The sequence below is a fragment of the Bombina bombina genome, chromosome 9, assembly GCF_027579735.1.
Source record: "Bombina bombina isolate aBomBom1 chromosome 9, aBomBom1.pri, whole genome shotgun sequence".
Classification (NCBI taxonomy): domain Eukaryota; kingdom Metazoa; phylum Chordata; class Amphibia; order Anura; family Bombinatoridae; genus Bombina; species Bombina bombina.
The window spans coordinates 157,861,105-157,884,491 of record NC_069507.1 but is presented as its reverse complement, the minus strand read 5'-3'; the positions used below and the strand labels follow the sequence as shown (position 1 = coordinate 157,884,491).

The following is a 23,387-nucleotide window of genomic DNA, read 5'->3' as shown; positions in this document are numbered from 1 at the left end:
CAGTGCATTTTGTCAATTTTTCACAGCTAGACAGCGCTAGTTTATGTGTGCCATATAGATAAAGATTGTGCTCACTCCCATGTAGTTATTTATGAGTCTGCACTGATTGGTTCAAATGCAAGTCTGTCAAAAGAACTGAAATAAGGGAGCAGTCTGCAGAGGCTTAGATACAAGGTAATCACAGAGGTAAAAATTATATTAATACAAACGTGTTGGTTAAGCAAAACTGGGGAAAGGGCTATAAAGGGATTATCTTTATTTTTAATTTTAAAAAAAAACAGAATTTATGTTTACCTGATAAATTTCTTTCTCCAACGGTGTGTCCGGTCCACGGCGTCATCCTTACTTGTGGGATATTCTCTTCCCCAACAGGAAATGGCAAAGAGCCCAGCAAAGCTGGTCACATGATCCCTCCTAGGCTCCGCCTACCCCAGTCATTCGACCGACGTTAAGGAGGAATAATAGCATAGGAGAAACCATATGGTACCGTGGTGACTGTAGTTAAAGAAAATAAATTATCAGACCTGATTAAAAAAACCAGGGCGGGCCGTGGACCGGACACACCGTTGGAGAAAGAAATTTATCAGGTAAACATAAATTCTGTTTTCTCCAACATAGGTGTGTCCGGTCCACGGCGTCATCCTTACTTGTGGGAACCAATACCAAAGCTTTAGGACACGGATGAAGGGAGGGAGCAAATCAGGTCACCTAAATGGAAGGCACCACGGCTTGCAAAACCTTTCTCCCAAAAATAGCCTCAGAAGAAGCAAAAGTATCAAACTTGTAAAATTTGGTAAAAGTGTGCAGTGAAGACCAAGTCGCTGCCCTACATATCTGATCAACAGAAGCCTCGTTCTTGAAGGCCCATGTGGAAGCCACAGCCCTAGTGGAATGAGCCGTGATTCTTTCGGGAGGCTGCCGTCCGGCAGTCTCGTAAGCCAATCTGATGATGCTTTTAATCCAAAAAGAGAGAGAGGTAGAAGTTGCTTTTTGACCTCTCCTTTTACCTGAATAAACAACAAACAGGGAAGATGTTTGTCTAAAATCCTTTGTAGCATCTAAATAGAATTTTAGAGCGCGAACAACATCCAAATTGTGCAACAAGCGTTCCTTCTTTGAAACTGGTTTCGGACACAGAGAAGGTACGATAATCTCCTGGTTAATGTTTTTGTTAGAAACAACTTTTGGAAGAAAACCAGGTTTAGTACGTAAAACCACCTTATCTGCATGGAACACCAGATAAGGAGGAGAACACTGCAGAGCAGATAATTCTGAAACTCTTCTAGCAGAAGAAATTGCAACTAAAAACAAAACTTTCCAAGATAATAACTTAATATCAACGGAATGTAAGGGTTCAAACGGAACCCCCTGAAGAACTGAAAGAACTAGATTGAGACTCCAAGGAGGAGTCAAAGGTTTGTAAACAGGCTTGATTCTAACCAGAGCCTGAACAAAGGCTTGAACATCTGGCACAGCTGCCAGTTTTTTGTGAAGTAACACCGACAAGGCAGAAATCTGTCCCTTCAGGGAACTCGCCGATAATCCTTTTTCCAATCCTTCTTGAATAATGAAAAACTACAGTTAAACACTAAAAAACTCTAAGCCATCTCCGTGGAGATGTTGCCTGTACAACGGCAAAGAGAATGACTGGGTAGGCGGAGCCTAGGAGGGATCATGTGACCAGCTTTGCTGGGCTCTTTGCCATTTCCTGTTGGGGAAGAGAATATCCCACAAGTAAGGATGACGCCGTGGACCGGACACACCTATGTTGGAGAAATCTGGACTAGACTGTCCTTTTAAATCTCTGTTACATTCTAATAATTACATCTGTTCATTAAATATTTAAAATTTATAAGAACAATTTACTGACCCTATAAGAACTGGCACTAGCAAGTAATTATGTTTCTATTATAAAATAATAAGTTATCTGATTAAGATTCACTTTAAAGGGGGGGGGGGGGGAAGAAAAGCTTTCACTGCTCATTATCCACTTAGTACTTTCATCTTATTTGTCTTAATTACCAGTAGTCCTAATACTGATTTACAGACACTGTACAATGTGTTTTTTTCACCAGACTTCAAATTAATCACTTTATACTTTCCTCGTCATCAGTTTGGTGCGTTTGTGGGTGTGTTTAAATTTGATTAAAGCTGCCATCAAAAAGGGATTTAAAAAAAAGACGCGTATAAAACTTATCATTGCAAAAAATATAAATAATTTAAATAGACATGTAAGTCAAAATTCAACTTCCATGATTCAGATGCATTGAAGAATTTAAAAAAAGTTACTTGTATGATCAAATTTTATATTTTTATCATCAATATATGGACTGAGAATGAGAGGGCAAATGTTTGCGCTTACTTGAAGGAGACATGGCTGCCAAAACCTCTGAAATAGTAGTTCTGACATATGCTTTAAAATTTGGGAGGAAAATCAGTAGATCCCCATGAGATGAAACTACTGACAGAGGACCGAATGACTAAAAAAAAATCAATTTTAAATGCATAATTTAACGCTGTGTCAGCAACAATGTAATACATGCTCTAGCACATTAGAGCATTTTATTTTTGCCCTTTCATGACATTTAAATATCTGCAATCACTATCTACTACCTTGACGTGAACATTACACAAATTGTTTCAGATTATGCATATAACAAGCCAATTGAGCTCAATGTGAACAGTGTGCAAATTATTATTTTACGGCTCCGATAAACTTGAATGGGAGCTGGAAACGCCTTCCGCACACATAGTTTGGCAAATGCAAAAACAGAATTTATGCTTACCTGATAAATTACTTTCTCCAACGGTGTGTCCGGTCCACGGCGTCATCCTTACTTGTGGGATATTCTCTTCCCCAACAGGAAATGGCAAAGAGCCCAGCAAAGCTGGTCACATGATCCCTCCTAGGCTCCGCCTTCCCCAGTCATTCGACCGACGTAAAGGAGGAATATGCATAGGAGAAATCATATGATACCGTGGTGACTGTAGTTAGAGAAAATAATTCATCAGACCTGATTAAAAAACCAGGGCGGGGGGGGGGCGGAGCCAGCGCTCATCCGAGATGGCTGCACCATAGTGAGCTCCGTGTCCTAAAGTGGGCCAAGCAGATAATATAGGGGCATGCCGATCATATATATACCAGAGAATCACTTATGAACGATACTGAAGCGCACTTTACTAGATGATGTGGTGATCAGCGAGGCTAAGAGAGAACAAGAGGTGAATTAGAGGAGACTCGGACCCTCCACATACACGCCGTGTGAGGCCTAGCAGCGTCATAGACGTTCACCGGAGCAATGGCTCTCTGAGTAACGGGGCGAAGCAGACCTAGACGGAGGTATTATAATGTGAGCAGCAAACCGCCAAACAGCGATCAGTGAGGTGAGAATAATTTATTGTTGCGGTTAAAACCTGGATAATCACAGCGATATAGCATAACTGCATAATACACCCGCACAGACCTTAGGTGATTCCCAAACCTCTGAGGGAAGAATTGGTACTCTATGGACATGTTTGCAAGTACTATGAGGCAGACTTAAACAAGTGAAATATAGTTTAAAAGCATGAACTGTGACGGATGCATGTAATACATTAACATTGCTTTGATAAATAAATAGTGCGTCACTCAGTAAGTGCAGCACGGAGCTACAGAGGCCTACTGTGAGACCCATGCAGCCTTACAGACCACGCTTGTTTGACGGTTATGACAGGATGCCTGCAATAATATAGAAAGAAGGAATTTAATCACAAGAGGACATAACGAAGATGTTAATATACTGACTTTCCTATATACTAACTGTAATATCTATATGGAGACCCTCAAACTGTATCTTTAAAAACGATTCAGAATGACTTGCTCCCAGCCACTTGGGATTTATTTGAAATCACTCTGGTTTGCTGCTGAATATTACTGACACTATTACATGAACCTTTCGGTTTTGAGTACTTACAGAGAGCACTGTTATTCTTTAAAGTCATAGGCCGACTCATAAAACTCTGAGCAAATAGGAGGTTTATTGAAGCTGCATACACAGTTGGATAAAGAATATTAACCCCGTAATTATAAATACTAAGAAAATCCTATTACCATGTCCCTCAAAAAAGGCTCCAAAGGGGATAAGCCTATGAAGAAAAAATCTAATGTCCTTCCATCAGTGAATAAGTTTTTTAAAAGCATTGATCCTCCACAAAGCCAAAATACTCTTGATATAGAGCCTAGCCTGGGGAACGATTCTACGTCTTCAGAGTCTGACACAGAAAGTATTGGTCAACCAGTCACAATACCAAAAGCATTACTGGACTCGCTACCTTCCAAAAAAGATTTTACATCTTTAGTGCAACAGGTGAAGCAGTGTATCCGAGAGGAAATAGCAGATATAAAGAAAGATCTTGCAGAAATTGGCCAGAGAGTGGAAAAGCTGGAAGGCGACTCAGATATACAGGGAAAATCTCTACACACATTCTCTGAAAAGATGTCACAACAAGATTTAATTATTTTACAACTTGAAAACAAGGTTGATGATTTAGAGAATAGGAGCCGCCGCCAAAACATCAGGATTAGGGGCATACCAGAAGAGGTGGCCCCCCAAGAATTAGAGACCTATGTTCAAGAATTATTTGCCTTCCTGACAGAGGAGGGGGATGATTCTACCTTCGCTTTGGATAGGATTCATAGAGCTTTACGCTCCAAACCGCCAGAAGGACAACCCCCAAGAGATGTCATCACCAAAATATCCAGCTACCCTATAAAGGAAATGTTAATGAAAAAGGCAAGGCAGAAGCACCCAGTAAAATTTAGAGAAAGCAACCTTCAGTTGTTCGAAGATCTATCAGCAAGGACCCTGCAGAAAAGAAGAGAACTGTGGCCACTCACAACCAAGCTTCGCCAGCAAAACATACCTTATAGATGGGGTCACCCGTTTAGTCTGCAGATCCAGTGGAAAGGAAAAAGAGTTTTTTGCCAATCACCAGAAGAGATTACATCAGTTTGCAAAGAATTGAGGCTTGATCCGATCAAGGTGTCCGAGGGTTCGAAGAGCTCTCCAGGGAAGCTTATCAACAGGGAAACCCCTCTCCCCCAAAGAACGGAGTGGCAGAAGATATCACATCGGAAGGGTAACGTGCACACTCCCTCACACAACAGCACTAATGCACCAAGGCAAGAAGTTACATAAAGCATGAATGGACATTATTTGCAACTAGAGAGACTAACACTGGGAGTCTGCGATCCATTCCGTTGTATTCTGAACATATACTTCTTAGATGGTAAGAATTAATATAGAAATTATCATGTTTAGCAAGATATTAACAGTCTTCATAATGTTCACTATCCATTAGACTCTATAAATAGTTAAGATATGTACTTATTTAAGTAAACCTCTTAAATTCAGAGTTGTTGAATAACTTTATTTTTGATCTGAAGTTTGAATGATTGATCAGTATATACTGCAATTAGGTATACCCCCAAAATACCAATGATTTTACAAATGCTTGGCCTAACATGGCATCTTCCCCCCCTTTTTTCTCTAATTTTCTTTGATTTTGATCGTATTTGTTTGACAAGCTTATACGGAAAGAGTTAAATGAGGTTTGAACTAAGTTGTTCTAATGTTATCTTTTTTCTGATTGTTTTCTTGATGCTGTGCCTGGGGTTTGCTCGTGAGGCTCTGGTAATTATACAAACACATCTGTTAACAGCTGAAGTGTCGCTTGACTCAATTTGATGACTACACAAGGTAAAGCTCAATTATTGCATATTCTCACCCAAAATGTTAAGGGATTCAACATTCCTAATAAAAGAAATATGGCTCTGCTAGATTTACACAAAAGGGGAGGTAAGATTCTTTTCTTGCAGGAACCCCATTTTAAACAAAATAGCACGCCGAGATACTTCTCTGCTCAGTTTCCCCAACATTACCATAGTGTACACCAACATAAAAAAATAAATGGGGTTAGTATTCTTATTCATAGTTCCATCCCATTTAAGGTGCTCCATACTGACAGAGACACTGAGGGTAGATTTTTATGTATAGTTGGATTGCTTTATGGCAAGCCAATAACCCTAGTTAATTTATATGTCCCTAACCTACGACAAGACGTCTTTATTAAACAAATTATGCAGAAAATTATGACTATCTCTAAAGGCCCATTGATAATGGGAGGAGATTTGAACATCCCACTGCATCCAGCGGTAGATAGCTCAAGTGATAATAGTTCTATACCACAAAGGGTTTCCAGATCTATTTGGCAATCTCTTAAGTCACTAATGTTACACGATACATGGCGTTATCTACATCCAAATAAAAGGGATTACACATTCTTTTCATTTCCACATAAGAGCTACTCCCGCCTAGATTACATCTTCACTGATCATTTGGCCCTCTCATACATAAAACACTGTGAAATAAAACATACTACATGGTCAGATCATTCTTTAGTAGAATGCTCCTTACAGTGGCCGTCTGCTCCCTTGCGCCCCTTTGGCTGGAGACTGGACGACTCATTGTTGCTGGATCCACAAACAGTAGAAAACCTCACTAAGCAGATGAATACCTATTTTTCAATTAACACCACCCCAGATACTAAATTAAATATCATATGGGAAGCGCATAAGGCGTATATGAGAGGGGAACTTATTAAAATCAAAGCAGGCAAGAATAGGGCAAACAGAGAAATATACCTATCATTAGCAAGTGAGATTGCAGAATTAGATTATTTAGCGAAACTTAATCCCAGAGACGAGGGAGTAATACAGTCACTCAGTCAGAAAAGAGAGTTATTGAATGAGCATCTGCAACTTGAAACCCAGAGGAAGATGTTATTCCTACAACAAAGGTTTTATGGGGAGAGCAATAGGACAGGTAAATATTTAGCCAGAGCCCTTAAAAAACAACAACATAAGTCTTATATATACTCCCTGTTGGCAAAGTCGGGATCTCACATAGAGGATACTTTATCTATAGCTAGGAATTTTCAGGAGTACTACCATAAACTCTATAACATTCATACAGATAGACCTTCATTGTCCCATAGCGAGAAATGCGCGCGATATCTGAAAGATATAGTCCTCCCAAAATTATCAGAAGAGGACGTACAATCATTAGAATTACCTATTAGTGCAGAGGAGATTCAAAAGGCAATCATGGATTTGAAGCCTAATAAGGCCCCGGGGCCAGATGGCTTTACTGATCGATATTATAAAACTTTTAGGTCCCAATTGAGTCCACATTTGGAGCGTCTGTTCAATTCTATCTCTGTCCAAGATGGTTTTCCAGATACTATGCTCCAAGCCCATATAACAGTTATTCCTAAGCCTGGGAAGCCGTCCACAACACCAGCTAATTTTAGACCTATTTCATTATTGAATGTGGATTTAAAAATATATGCCAAGATATTGGCGACTAGAATGAACGATTTATTACCTAAATTATTGGACGAAGACCAGGTAGGATTCGTAAAAGGTAGAGAAGCTAGGGATAATGTTGGTAAGGTAGTTACCTTGATAGACCATATTAAAACTACTAAAACCCCAACTGTCCTCCTCTCCACAGATGCAGAGAAGGCGTTCGACAGGCTGGACTGGACCTTTTTACACTCCACTCTAATTAAATTTGGCTTCCCTTCTAAATTTATTTCCCAAATTCTAGCCCTGTATTCTGACCCATCAGCACAGGTGAGGGTCAATGGTCAGCTGTCGGACGCCTTCGAAATCCGTAATGGGACAAGACAGGGGTGTCCATTGTCCCCCCTGCTTTTTGTACTATCACTGGAACCCCTAGCGAGTCGTATTCGTAATAATCCAGATATTGTAGGCATAGAAATCAATAATACATCTTATAAACTAGCTATGTTTGCGGACGATGTGCTAATGTCCTTGTCCAACCCGAAGGCTTCTTTAAAAGAAGCTCAAGTGGAACTATTAAAATATAGGGAAGTATCCAATTTTTTAATTAATTCAGCGAAATCTGAAGTGTACCCAATTAATATTTCAGAGGATTTGCTGAGAGACATAGAACTAACTAGCCCATTTAAAATTAACCCTGCATCATTAAAATATCTGGGCATTTATTTAACTTCAGATGAAAGTCAACTGCGTAAATTAAATTATGGGAGACTCATAACGGAGTTTCAATCTCTGACCTCTAGATGGTTACCAAAGCAAAATATATCGTGGTTGGGAAGAATCTCGGCAGCTAAAATGATTTTATTACCAAAAGCTTTATATCTTCTTCAGGCACTGCCTATAGGGAATGTAACTAAAGACATACATACCTTACAGAAAATATTAAACTCGTATATCTGGCAGAGAAGACCACCTAGACTTCCACAGAGCACTATCTACACCCCCAGAGAGGGAGGCGGCCTAGGAGTCCCTAATTTACACTGGTATAAAGCAGCTATTTCCTTGAGTAGAGTAGTGGACTGGTGTAGACATAATAAGTTCTCCCACAAAAAACTGGTCCAGTTAGAGAGTCAAGTATTAAATATACCACATATGAGTGGAATATGCTGGGCACCATCAATCTCAGCAACTTTGCTGAATATAAGCAAACCTTATAACATTTGTAATGAGACCTGGTCCACTTGGCTATACTATAGAAATAGATTCGTTAAGATATCCACACCTTACGCACCATTGACTACACTGATATGTAATAAAGAATTAGAAGAAAGTAGACCTGGGGGTAGATGGACTCATAGTGAAACGAGCAATTTGGAGAATTTAATTCCGATATATAGTCTAGTAAAAGATGGAAAATTACTCAGCAGACAGGTTCTACTGGAGCAAGGTTATAATTATTTCCAGTCGTGGTATACTTATCACCAGATTAGATATTACATATCAACACATAAAAATAGAACAGACTTTTTGCGAGCACCAACTGCATTTGAGTCACTATGTTTAGGTACGTCTCCAGTATTGACAGGAATTATTTCCACCATTTACAAACATATCAGAGACATACACATCCCGACCAGACCCATTTACACACAGAGATGGGAAAAAGAGATGAATACGCAAATTTCCACCCAGCAATGGAAACGTTGGTTTTCCTTCACGGCTAAATCCTCACACTCATCTCACTGTCTAGAAACTAACCTGAAGGTCTTGCTGAGGTGGTATCTAACACCCAAAAGACTGAAACATATGTTTAGGTCTGCTAGTAATAAGTGTTGGAGGGGTTGTGAGATAGAGGGCAATATGTGTCATATCTGGTGGGACTGTGTACACATACGTCAGTTCTGGAGAGCTATCTATAAAGAAATGGAGAAGGCTACGGGCCTTAGACTAGAGTTCTCTCCAAATCTGGCAATTTTTAATGATCTCTCCAACGTCCCTTGTAAATTACGACGTATTCTAATTCAGATTATGATTAATGCAGCCAAAAGATTGATTCCAAGACTATGGAAATCCCCGCAAATCCCTTCTCTTGATAATTGGAAAAAACAAGTGGAATTCATAATTAAAATGGAACGGTTCTTTTATTTCTCTCATAATAGATTAAATATATATCACAATGTTGTTTTCTTATGGGAACAATACAAATTTGCTGAAATACCTTAACAGACAGCAGACAGTGACTGTTTTAGACAAGGGCTTTAAAAAAAAAAACAAAAAAAAAAAAAAAAAACAACACAGCTCCCCTTTAGATCTCACTCTAGTGTCCTGTGATCATTGGGTGAATAATAACTAGCGGTATGTTATACAAGCTATTAATTTAAATAGAGAAAAATCATAAGACATGGGCCTCCGAGCTACCCCGGGCATAGTTGAAACATATATTAGAAAGTATTGTAATTGTTGATCATACGAGTTAATGGTCTATGTTATTTGTTGATTTTTTGTAATTGCTTCCTTTTTTCCTTCTTTCTTTTTTTTTTTCTTCCTTTATATTTAAATATCCTTGTCATGATAGAGACCTAACACAATTGCTAATTAGTTTTGATAAGTACATGGAAATTATACATAAATATACTCAAACTTTGGTTACGAGGGCATATAACAAGGACGCTGATGCAAAACTGAACTATTTCTAAACTATATGCCCGAATTAAGAGAAAATGTTTATATGTTTTGTTCAAGTCGTTTTGACATACCCGAATCAACTACAGAGACTTTTGAAAGATGGACTTTTAGATATAAAAGAGATATTCTTCATGTATCTGTCTATACCCGATGAGATGTTGGGTTCTTTATGTATGTGCAACTTTTCAAATAAAAACTTTAAAAAAAAAAAAAAAAAACAGGGCGGGCCGTGGACCGGACACACCGTTGGAGAAAGTAATTTATCAGGTAAGCATAAATTCTGTTTTCTCCAACATAGGTGTGTCCGGTCCACGGCGTCATCCTTACTTGTGGGAACCAATACCAAAGCTTTAGGACACGGATGATGGGAGGGAGCAAATCAGGTCACCTAGATGGAAGGCACCACGGCTTGCAAAACCTTTCTCCCAAAAATAGCCTCAGAAGAAGCAAAAGTATCAAATTTGTAAAATTTGGTAAAAGTGTGCAGTGAAGACCAAGTCGCTGCCTTACATATCTGATCAACAGAAGCCTCGTTCTTGAAGGCCCATGTGGAAGCCACGGCCCTAGTGGAGTGAGCTGTGATTCTTTCAGGAGGCTGCGGTCCGGCAGTCTCATAAGCCAATCGGATGATGCTTTTAAGCCAAAAAGAGAGAGAGGTAGAAGTTGCTTTTTGACCTCTCCTTTTACCAGAATAAACAACAAACAAGGAAGATGTTTGTCTGAAATCCTTTGTAGCCTCTAAATAGAATTTTAGAGCACGAACTACATCCAAATTGTGCAACAAACGTTCCTTCTTTGAAACTGGATTCGGACACAAAGAAGGCACTACTATCTCCTGGTTAATATTTTTGTTAGAAACAACTTTCGGAAGAAAACCAGGTTTAGTACGCAAAACTACCTTATCTGCATGGAACACCAGATAAGGAGGAGAACACTGCAGAGCAGATAACTCTGAAACTCTTCTTGCAGAAGAAATTGCAACTTTCCAAGATAATAACTTTATATCAACGGAATGTAGGGGTTCAAACGGAACCCCCTGAAGAACTGAAAGAACTAAATTGAGACTCCAAGGAGGAGTCAAAGGTTTGTAAACAGGCTTGATTCTAACCAGAGCCTGAACAAAAGCTTGAACATCTGGCACAGCCGCCAGCTTTTTGTGAAGTAAAACAGATAAAGCAGAAATCTGTCCCTTCAAAGAACTTGCAGATAATCCTTTCTCCAAACCCTCTTGAAGAAAGGATAGAATTTTAGGAATTTTTATCTTGTTCCATGGGAATCCTTTAGATTCACACCAACAGATATATTTTTTCCATATTTTATGGTAGATTTTTCTAGTTACAGGCTTTCTAGCCTGAACAAGAGTATCAATGACAGAATCTGAGAACCCTCGCTTTGATAAAATCAAGCGTTCAATCTCCAAGCAGTCAGTTGGAGTGAGGCCAGATTCGGATGTTCGAACGGACCTTGAACAAGAAGGACCTGTCTCAAAGGTAGCTTCCATGGTGGAGCCGATGACATATTCACCAGGTCTGCATACCAAGTCCTGCGTGGCCACGCAGGAGCTATCAAGATCACCGATACCCTCTCCTGTTTGATCCTGGCTACCAGCCTGGGAATGAGAGGAAACGGTGGGAACACATAAGCTAGGTTGAAGGTCCAAGGTGCTACTAGTGCATCCACTAGAGTCGCCTTGGGATCCCTGGATCTGGACCCGTAGCAAGGAACCTTGAAGTTCTGACGAGACGCCATCAGATCCATGTCTGGAATGCCCCATAATTGAATTATTTGGGCAAAGATTTCCGGATGGAGTTCCCACTCCCCCGGATGAAATGTCTGACGACTCAGAAAATCCGCTTCCCAATTTTCCACTCCTGGGATGTGGATTGCAGACAAGTGGCCGGAGTGATTCTCCGCCCATTGAATTATTTTGGTCACTTCTTCCATCGCCAGGGAACTCCTTGTTCCCCCCTGATGGTTGATATACGCAACAGTCGTCATGTTGTCTGATTGAAACCTTATGAATTTGGCCTTTGCTAGCTGAGGCCAAGCCTTGAGAGCATTGAATATCGCTCTCAGTTCCAGAATGTTTATCGGGAGAAGAGATTCTTCCCGAGACCAAAGACCCTGAGCTTTCAGGGGTTCCCAGACCGCGCCCCAGCCCACCAGACTGGCGTCGGTCGTGACAATGACCCACTCTGGTCTGCGGAAGCTCATCCCTTGTGACAGGTTGTCCAGGGTCAGCCACCAACGGAGTGAATCTCTGGTCCTCTGATCTACTTGTATCGTCGGAGACAAGTCTGTATAATCCCCATTCCACTGACTGAGCATGCACAGTTGTAATGGTCTTAGATGAATTCGCGCAAAAGGAACTATGTCCATTGCCGCGACCATCAAACCTATTACTTCCATGCACTGCGCTATGGAAGGAAGAAGAACAGAATGAAGTACTTGACAAGAGCTTAGAAGTTTTGATTTTCTGGCCTCTGTCAGAAAAATCTTCATTTCTAAGGAGTCTATTATTGTTCCCAAGAAGGGAACTCTTGTTGACGGAGATAGAGAACTTTTTTCTACGTTCACTTTCCACCCGTGAGATCTGAGAAAGGCCAGGACAATGTCCGTATGAGCCTTTGCTTGTGGTAGAGACAACGCTTGAATCAGTATGTCGTCTAAGTAAGGTACTACTGCAATGCCCCTTGGTCTTAGCACCGCTAGAAGGGACCCTAGTACCTTTGTGAAAATTCTTGGAGCAGTGGCTAATCCGAATGGAAGTGCCACAAACTGTTAATGTTTGTCCAGAAAGGCGAACCTTAGGAACCGATGATGTTCCTTGTGGATAGGAATATGTAGATACGCATCCTTTAAATCCACCGTGGTCATGAATTGACCTTCCTGGATAGTAGGAAGAATTGTCCGAATGGTTTCCATTTTGAACGATGGAACCCTGAGAAATTTGTTTAGGATCTTGAGATCTAAGATTGGTCTGAATGTTCCCTCTTTTTTGGGAACTATGAACAGATTGGAGTAGAATCCCATCCCTTGTTCTCCTAATGGAACAGGATGAATCACTCCCATTTTTAACAGGTCTTCTACACAATGTAAGAATGCCTGTCTTTTTAAGTGGTCTGAAGACAATTGAGACCTGTGGAACCTTCCCCTTGGGGGTAGCTCCTTGAATTCCAGAAGATAACCTTGGGAGACTATTTCTAGCGCCCAAGGATCCAGAACATCTCTTGCCCAAGCCTGAGCGAAGAGAGAAAGTCTGCCCCCCACCAGATCCGGTCCCGGATCGGGGGCCAACATCTCATGCTGTCTTGGTAGCAGTGGCAGGTTTCTTGGCCTGCTTACCTTTGTTCCAGCCTTGCATTGGCCTCCAGGCTGGCTTGGTTTGAGAAGTATTACCCTCTTGCTTAGAGGATGTAGAACTTGAGGCTGGTCCGTTTCTGCGAAAGGGACGAAAATTTGGTTTATTTTTACCCTTAAAAGACCTATCCTGAGGAAGGGCGTGGCCCTTTCCCCCAGTGATATCTGAAATAATCTCTTTCAAGTCAGAGCCAAACAGCGTTTTCCCCTTGAAAGGTATGTTAAGCAATTTGTTCTTGGAGGACGCATCCGCTGACCAAGACTTTAGCCAAAGCGCTCTGCGCGCCACAATAGCAAACCCTGAATTTTTCGCTGCTAATCTAGCTAATTGCAAAGTGGCGTCTAAGGTAAAAGAGTTAGCCAATTTAAGAGCGTGAACTCTGTCCATAATCTCCTCATAAGAAGATTCTTTATCGAGCGACTTTTCTAGTTCATCGAACCAGAAACACGCTGCTGTAGTGACAGGAACAATGCATGAAATTGGTTGTAGAAGGTAACCTTGCTGAACAAACATCTTTTTAAGCAAACCCTCTAATTTTTTATCCATAGGATCTTTGAAAGCACAACTATCTTCTATAGGGATAGTAGTGCGTTTGTTTAGAGTAGAAACCGCCCCCTCGACCTTGGGGACTGTCTGCCATAAGTCCTTTCTGGGGTCGACCATAGGAAACAATTTCTTAAATATAGGGGGAGGGACAAAAGGTATGCCGGGCCTTTCCCATTCTTTGTTTACAATGTCCGCCACCCGCTTGGGTATAGGAAAAGCTTCGGGGGGCACCGGGACCTCTAGGAACTTGTCCATCTTACATAATTTCTCTGGAATGACCAAATTGTCACAATCATCCAGAGTAGATAACACCTCCTTAAGCAGAGCGCGGAGATGTTCCAATTTAAATTTGAATGTAATAACATCAGGTTCAGCTTGTTGAGAAATTTTTCCTGAATCTGAAATTTCTCCCTCAGACAAAACCTCCCTGGCCCCTTCAGACTGGCGTAAGGGCATGTCAGAACCATTATCATCAGCGTCCTCATGCTCTACAGTATCTAAAACAGAGCAATCGCGTTTTCGCTGATAAGTGGGCATTTTGGCTAAAATGTTTTTAATAGAATTATCCATTACAGCCGTTAATTGTTGCATAGTAAGAAGTATTGGCGCACTAGATGTACTAGGGGCCTCCTGTGTGGGCAAGACTGGCGTAGACACAGGAGGGGATGATGCAGTACCATGCTTACTCCCCTCACTTGAGGAATCATCTTGGGCATCATTTTCTCTAAATTGTTTGTCACATACATCACATCTATTTAAATGAGAAGGAACCTTGGCTTCCTCACATACAGAACATAGTCTATATGATAGTTCAGACATGTTAAACAGGCATAAACTTGATAACAAAGTACAAAAAACGTTTTAAAATAAAACCGTTACTGTCACTTTAAATTTTAAACTGAACACACTTTATTACTGAATATGTGAAAAAGTATGAAGGAATTGTTCAAAATTCACCAAAATTTCACCACAGTGTCTTAAAGCCTTAAAAGTATTGCACACCAAATATGAAAGCTTTAACTCTTAAAATAACGGAACCGGAGCCGTTTTTATATTTAACCCCTATACAGTCCCTGGTATCTGCTTTGCTGAGACCCAACCAAGCCCAGAGGGGAATACGATACCAAATGACGCCTTCAGAAAGCTTTTACTGTGTATCTGAGCTCCTCACACATGCATCTGCATGCCTTGATTCCCAAAAACAACTGCGCATTAGTGGCGCGAAAATGAGGCTCTGCCTATGATTAGAAAAGGCCCCCAGTGAAAAAGGTGTCCAAAACAGTGCCTGCCGTTTTTTTAACATAAATCCCAAGATTAAAATAACTCCTCAAAGCTATAAACTATTAAAAATACTTATAAAGTAATCGTTTTAGCCCAGAAAAATGTCTACCAGTCTTTAAAGCCCTTGTGAAGCCCTTATATTCTTAATAATAAAATGGCTTACCGGATCCCATAGGGAAAATGACAGCTTCCAGCATTACCAAGTCTTGTTAGAAATGTGTCATACTTCAAGCAGCAAAGTCTGCACACTGTTTCCCCCAACTGAAGTTACTTCATCTCAACAGTCCTGTGTGGAAACAGCCATCGATTTTAGTAACGGTTGCTAAAATCATCTTCCTCTTACAAACAGAAATCTTCATCTATTTTCTGTTTCAGAGTAAATAGTACATACCAGCACTATTTTAAAATAACAAACTCTTGATTGAAGAATAAAACTACATTTAAACAATAAAAAACTCTTAACCATCTCCGTGGAGATGTTGCCTGTGCAACGGCAAAGAGAATGACTGGGGAAGGCGGAGCCTAGGAGGGATCATGTGACCAGCTTTGCTGGGCTCTTTGCCATTTCCTGTTGGGGAAGAGAATATCCCACAAGTAAGGATGACGCCGTGGACCGGACACACCTATGTTGGAGAAAAGACACGCTACGAACTGCCAGATTGTGTTAATTTTTTTTAACAACCAAATTAATCTCTACTGACCAGCTAAAAAAATTAACAGCAGCAATGTGAATTTAATCATAGACTGCTAAGAAATACCAAACATGGTCTTGAACTCCCACAGCAGAACTGAAAAATTTGGATAAGAACAGTGTACAGGAGACATCACATATAACTCAGATAAGAAGAGATCCCCTGACACATTCCGGTCTGCTCTCGCCTGCAGCATCACACATTGTGTTTGAGAGTAACTGGCATGGAGAAATCCTCTAAGAGTCAGTCATAGACCATAAATATGCTGGGCACAATCAGGGATAAGCTCTCAAGTGTATATGGTTCCTATATGTCTGAAACACTTGCACAGTTACAGGTAGGGCCACTACTAATGGTTAGTGGCTGGCATGTTAAACCAAAAGGTGTCATCTGTGCAAAATTACAAACACTACTGCTTGAGCTTAATTCCAGATCAGGCTACCTAACTTAAATAGGAAGAAACTAAACTAGCTCAAGCATGAAGGGTATAAGTATATCTAGAGGCTCATCCCCGCAGACATTCGTATCAACCTATATTATTCAAGAGGCCATATACTCACCAGAAATTATATGGTTCTATATAACAGAAACAAAAAATACATTTTAAGCATGCAGGATTTAGTTTTTTAAGCCACAAACCAAATAGCAAATAGAGATGCTTAAGTTGTGATAGTTCCAGACAAAGATTTATTATGGTTCTGCCTTTGTTGATATTGTTTGGACTCTTCCATCTTACAAAGCAAACTCTGATTTTGGAAACATTTGAAATCATAGATAGTCTTTAATTAACTAATTTACTCATAAACTACAACTCTAACCATATTTATACTTATTTTAATAATAGAATGTCTCTGTTTTGTTGAGATTGTGATTACCTTGTAATGAACCCAGTCAACTGCATCTCTTACATCCTGAAACATGCTTCGGAAAGACATAAAGAGATCTCCATCTTTAAATCCTTTATCACAGCTGTTAAGGAAAAGAAGGAAGTCAGAAAGAAAAGCCAAGTAAATAAATCAAGACATTTTAAATATTAATAAACTTTATTGACAGCACATGTCATTTATATTTGCAGTCATAACTCGTATGTAGCTAGGTCTTGTCTCCCTGGAGAACAGGAACATTTTTAATAAACCAATGACACAGGACAAACAACAACTGCAAAAGCGAACACAACCATTCTACAAAACACACACAGTTCTTGCTGGGTTCCATACACAGTATGAAGTGGGAAGAAAATATATTCTCTCACTTTTTTTGTGGCAGAAAATATAGCTCAATCTGTGTCAAGCAATGTCCTTTTTCAATGCCTGGTCCAAGCTTCTACTCAAAGAACAGTCCTCCAACTAAGCGTAATAGTAAAATGTATGTTGGATAGCTTAAAGGGACAGTCTACACCAGAACTGTAATTGTTTAAAAAGATAGATAATCCCTTTATTACCCAATCCCTAGTTTTGCATAACCAACACAGTTATATAAATACACTTTTAACCTCTGTGATTACCTTGTATCTAAGCCTCTGCAAACTGCCCCCTTATTTCAGTTCTTTTGACAGATATCCATTTTAGCCAATCAGAGCTGGCTCCCTGGAACTGCACATGCGTGAGCACAGTGTTGTCTATATGACACACATGAACCAACACCCTCTAGTGGTGAAAAACTGTAAAAATGCCCTGAGAGAAGAGGCGGCCTTCAAGAAATTAGCATATGAACCTCCTAGGTTTAGCTTTCAACTAAGAATACCAAGAGAACAAAGCAAAATTGGTGATAAAAGTAAATTGGAAAATTGTTTAAAATTACTTTTTCTATCTGAATCATGAAAGTTTATTTTAGACTAGACTGTCCCTTTAAAGCTACGTCACTAGGAGGGGGAGTGCCATTCTCACAGACTGCAAGGACACAAAGGTTATACTGTAGCGATTGTCAAGCTACTTGTGTCCCTGTGTTTGGTGTTTACTAGATACTGTGTATTTGTCATGTTGTACCCCGATTGTTGTGTTATCCGTTTTTATTGTGGAATAAATACCTTAAGTAACATCAAGATCCTGGCGTCCATTTGTGCAAGATATGCACACCTATAGAGGTCTATACATTGCGCTGAGGATCATTGCTGTGTGAGTACAGTTCATTAGAATCATTGGAAGCACTTTTTATACCTAACAGTGCCACACTATCTTCCAACTTTATTTTTCTTTAAGGAGAACTGGTCTTTGAATGGAAGTTTGCTATAATCCTTGCAGACATGGCATTAAAAAATTAACCTTGGTTGATGCAGAACGGTGATATTTTTGTGCACTGTGCTGTTTTTCCTTTTGGTTGGTGTATAATGATGATATTGTTTTTCTATATGTATAAATACCTTGAAAAAATATATTCATAATCTAGAATATTTAAACTTTTTTGGTACAATAAAGCAATCTGATGATAAAATAAAGAAAAGCTGAGTCAAGTGAACCATTTAATGTAAAAGAATTAACAGAATGACTCAGATTAAAGTTGACCAATGTATTTTACAGAGCTAGCAAAATACACCACACTTTTCAAGACAAAATGTTTCAGATCCATAACATGTAAAAACAGTTATACAAACTCCTTTGGTTTATAATTATTTTTCTATTTTCAATAAGCAAAACAGAACACATAAAAAGTTAAAAAATCAAAAAAATCTTTAAATATAATTACCTATTTTTTTCCGAAAATAGAGTTAAGTAATAGGTAACAGCTAAATAGTCTGTATTAGAAAAAATGTATCAATCAATACAACAAATGGCCAGTTTACTAGTGGGGTGCTGTTTGCGAGCACTATCAGGTTTTTGCTCCCGTCTAAGGCTGCAAAGGGCTTTAACATAGAGATACATACATAAACATGTCTAAAGATATGCTGTGTGTGTGTGTGTTTATGTACATATATGTATTTACAGACATAGATAAACACATATAAACATATGTGCAGACAACCTAAGACAGAAGCGCCACATAGCCCAATATTGTTTGAATAAATGACAAGTATTATATAGTAGATACCCTCACATTGCTGCAGAACCCCTAGTGGTGCAGAAGGAGCAAGCTGGGATTAAACACAGTCACCCAGCAGACTGATCTCCGGTATGTAATCAGCAATCTGATCAGTCTGCTGGGTGACTGTGTTTGATCCCAGCTTGCTCCTTCTGCACCACTAGGGGTGCTGCACCAATGTGAGTATCTACTATATAATACTTGTCATTTTTTCAAACAATATTGGGCCATGTGGCGCTTCTGTCTTCTTATGTTGTCTGCAGATTATTGATCTAGGATCGTGACCTTGATCCCAATACAGATAGCTGCCTTGACCTGAAATTACTCAATGTCTTTCGTGATACAATCATCTTTGGATGGGACTATACCATTATTAATATTGATATATGTATTATTTTTTTGGTATATATAGATATAGTTACACCTGAATGTATATAGATAATTATATCTCACTGTCATTAATATTGTAATATACATCTTATCTAGCTTTTTAGCATTTACATTTGGTTGTGGTTGACCAAGGGTGCCCCTATACAGTATATATTTCTCAGGGTGGGGCCGTGGACTCACCATATCCTGAAATAAATAAATTTATAAGGTAAGCATAAATTTAGTTTTTCTTTCCTAAGATATGGTGAGTCCACGGCTTGAGTAATTACTGTTGGGAACCAATACCCAAGCTAGAGAACACAGATAAATAGGAAGGGACATGACAGGCAGTCCTAAACCTTTCTCCCAAATGAAGCCTCAGCCGAGGCAAAAGTATAAAATTTGGAAAATTTGGAAAACGTATGTAGAGAAGACCAAGTTGCAGCCTTGCTAATTTGTTCTACAGAAGCATCATTTTTGAAAGCCCAAGAAGAGGAAACAGCTCTTGTGGAATGAGCCGTAATTCTCTTAGGAGGCTGCTGTCCAGCAGTCTCATTAGCCAAACTAATTATACTTTGTAACCAAAAAGAAAGAGTAGTAGCAGTAGCTTTCTGACCTTTACGGTTTTCCAGAGAAACAGACAAAGAGGGCAAAGGACTGGCGAAAATCCTTAGTCGCCTGTAAGTAGAATTTAAAAGCACGTACAACATCCAAATTGTGTAACAAACGTTCTTTGGAAGAAGGAGGATTAGGACACAGAGAGGGAACAACAATTTCCTGATTGATATTTCTATTAGAAACAACCTTAGGAAGGAAACCTAACTTAATACGAAGAACCGCCTTATTGGCATGAAAAAATAAGATAAGGGAAATAACACTGCAACGCTGAGAGTTCTGAGACTCTTCGAGCAGAAGAGATAGCAACAAGAAACAAAACCTTCCAAGATAACAACTTAATGTCTATGGAATGCAACGGCTCAAACGGAGCCAGCTTTAAAACTTTAAGAACAAGGTTAAGGCTCCAAGGAGGAGCAACAGACTTAAAGACAGGCCTGATTTTGACCAAGGCCTGACAAAAAGATTGCACATCTGGCACATCCGACAAACGTTTCTGTAGTAAAACTGATAAAGCAGAAATCTGACCCCTCAGGGTACTGACTGACAATCCCTTCTCCAGGCCTTCCTGAAGAAGAGATAAAATTATAGGAATTCTAATTCTACTCCAAGAGTAGCCTTTGGATTGACACCAATAAAGATATTTACGCCATATCTTATGGTAAATCTTTCTAGTGACAGGCTTGAAAGCCTGAATCATGGTCTCAATGATCAACTCAGAAAAACCACGCTTAGACAGAATAAGGCGTTTAATCACCAAGCAGTCAGCTTAAGAGAAACGAGATTTGGATGAAGGAAGGGACCCTGAATCAGGAGGTCCCTCCTCAGAGCTAGTCTCCAAGGTGGGAGAGATGACATCTCCACTAGGTCTGCAAACCAGATCCTGCAAGGCCATGCAGGGGCTAATAGAATCACTGACGCCCTCTGCTGTTTGAAAAGAGCAACGACTCATGGAAGGAGAGCAAACTGATGAAACAGGTATGCCAACCTGAAAACCCAAGGAACCGCCAGAGCATCTATCAGAACGGCCTGCGGATCTCTTGACCTTAAACTGTACCTTGGAAGCTTGGCGTTCTGACGGGACGCCATCAGCTCTAACTCCGGCACCCCCCATTTGAGGAATAAGCTGGAAAACACCTCCGGATGGAGTTCCCACTCCCCGGGATGAAAAGTCTGTCTGCTCAGAAAATCCACTTCCCAGTTGTCTACTCCTGAAATGTGGATGGCAGATAGACAGCAATTGTGGGTCTCTGCCCATTGAAGAATCCGAGTAACCTCCTTCATGCCTAAGGAACTCCGAGTTCCTCCCTGGTGATTGATGTAAGCCACAGAGGTTATGTTGTCTGACTGGAACCTGATAAACTGGGCTGAGGACAAGACAATAGATAATTGTAAATCGCCCTCAACTCCAAGATGTTGATGGGAAGAGCAGACTCCTCCCGAGTCCAAAGGCCCTGAGCTTTTAACGAGTTCCAGACTGCTCCCCAGCCCAGCAGGCTGGCGTCTGTGGTCACAATCCCCCAGGAAGGTCTCCGAAAGCATGTGCCCTGAGACAGATGTTCCTGCGAAATCCACCACGGTAGAGAATCCCTTGATGACTTATCTAACTCTATTCTCTGAGATAGATCCGCATGGTTGCCATTCCATTGTCTGAGCATGCACAACTGGAGAGCTCTCAAATGGAATCGAGCAAAAGGAATGATGTCCATGGAAGCCACCTTCAGACCGATTACCTCCATACATTGAGCCAATGAAGGATGAGCAGTAGCCTGAAGAGAGAGGCAAGAGGAAATTATTTTATCTTTCCTGACCTCTGTCAGAAAAATCTTCATCAATAGAGAATCTATTATGGTCCCTAAGAACACTACTCTTGTTTCAGGGGAAAGGGAGCTTTTTTCCAGATTCACATTCCATCCGTGGAAATGAAGAAAAGACAACAATATCTCTGTGTGAGATTTTTCTTGTTGAAAAGATGGCGCCTGAATAAATATGTCGTCCAGGTAGGATGCCACAGCAATTCCAAGAGAAATGGATCACTGCCAAAAGAGCCCCCAGAACCTTTGAAAAAATTCTGGGAGTCGTGGCTATACCAAAAGGAAGGGCCACAAACTGGAAATGTTTGTCCAGAAAGGCAAATCTCAGAAATCTGTGATGGTCCCTGTGAATAGGAACATGAAGATACGCATCCTTTAGATCTATGGTTGTCATGAACTGACCCTCTTGTACTAAAGGAAGAATAAAGCGTATAGTCTCCATCTTGAAGGATGAAACTTTGAGATTCTTGTTTAGACACTTCAAGTCTAGAATGGGATGGTAAGTTCCCTCTTTTTTGGGAACCACAAATAGGTTGGAGTAGAACCCGAGACCCTGTTCCTGCACTGGAACTATCACTCCCAGGGAGAAAAGATGTATACATTTCAAGAATGATCTCTCTAGCTGATCTGCAGATAATCTTGAGAGAAGGAATCTGCCTCTGGGAGGAAAAGTCTTGAATTCCAATTTGTAACCATGGGATACTATGTCCACAGTCAAGGGATCTGGGACATCTGGTATCCAGGCTTGAGAGAACTGAGAAAGTCTGCCCCCCCCACCTGATCCGACCCCTGATTTGGAATCAGCTGCGGGTTTCTTTGATTGTTTCCCCTTGTTCCAAGACTGATTGGGTTTCCAAGAAGACTTGGATTGTTCCTGCTTTGAAGAAGAAGGGGAAAGCTTTCCTCTGAAGTTACGAAAGAAACTAAAACTACTCTGACGTCCTTTAGGCCTATTCTTCTTATCTTGAGATAGAAAAGACCCTTTTCCACCCATAATATCAGAGATAATTTCTGCCAAACTGGGTCCAAACAAGGTTTTGCACTTGTAAGGAATCGCCAGAAGCTTGATTTTAGAGGAAACGTCCGCAAACCAGGATTTCAACCATAACGCCCTGCAGGCTAGGACAGCAAAATTATAAGTTTAGCTCCTAGTCTAACAACCTGTAAAATGGCATCTGCAATAAAGGAATTGGCCAACTTAAGAGCTTTTATCATATCCTGAATTCCATCCAAGGAAGTCTCTACTTGAAGAGAATCAGACAAGGCGTCGAACCAATAAGATGCCGCACTAGTCACGGTGGCAATACACACTGCAGGTTGCCATTGGAGACCTTCACGAACATAAATCTTTTTCAAATAAGTCTCCAGGTTCTTGTCCATCGGATCCTTAAAAGAGCAGCTATCCTCAATAGGAATAGTGGTTCTCTTAGCCGGAGTGGAAATGGCCCCTTCAACTTTGGGTACAGTATACCAAGGGTCTTTAATGGGGTCCTCAACAGGAAACTTTTTCTTAAAAATGGGAGATGGGGAAAAAGACACCCCTGGTTTCTCCCATTCCTGTGAGATAATCTTCCTAGCACGGTCCAGCAGAGGAAAAACCTCAGAAGTGGAAGGTTCATCAAAAAACTATTAAGTTTACTAGATTTCTTAGGAGTGACAATGAC

At 40.3% G+C, this 23,387-nt stretch overlaps 1 protein-coding gene across 2 annotated transcripts in view; it reads right to left on the bottom strand.

Moving 5' to 3' along the window:
* The window catches only part of NT5C2 (5'-nucleotidase, cytosolic II), a 325,894-nt gene that overhangs the window by 68,165 nt on the left and 234,342 nt on the right, over positions 1 to 23,387 (bottom strand). For both annotated transcript variants that reach the window (XM_053692454.1, XM_053692453.1), the window contains exon 8: positions 16,786 to 16,879. In XM_053692454.1, the coding sequence (XP_053548429.1) occupies positions 16,786 to 16,879 (94 nt within the window). The remainder of the gene's footprint in view (positions 1 to 16,785; positions 16,880 to 23,387) is intronic.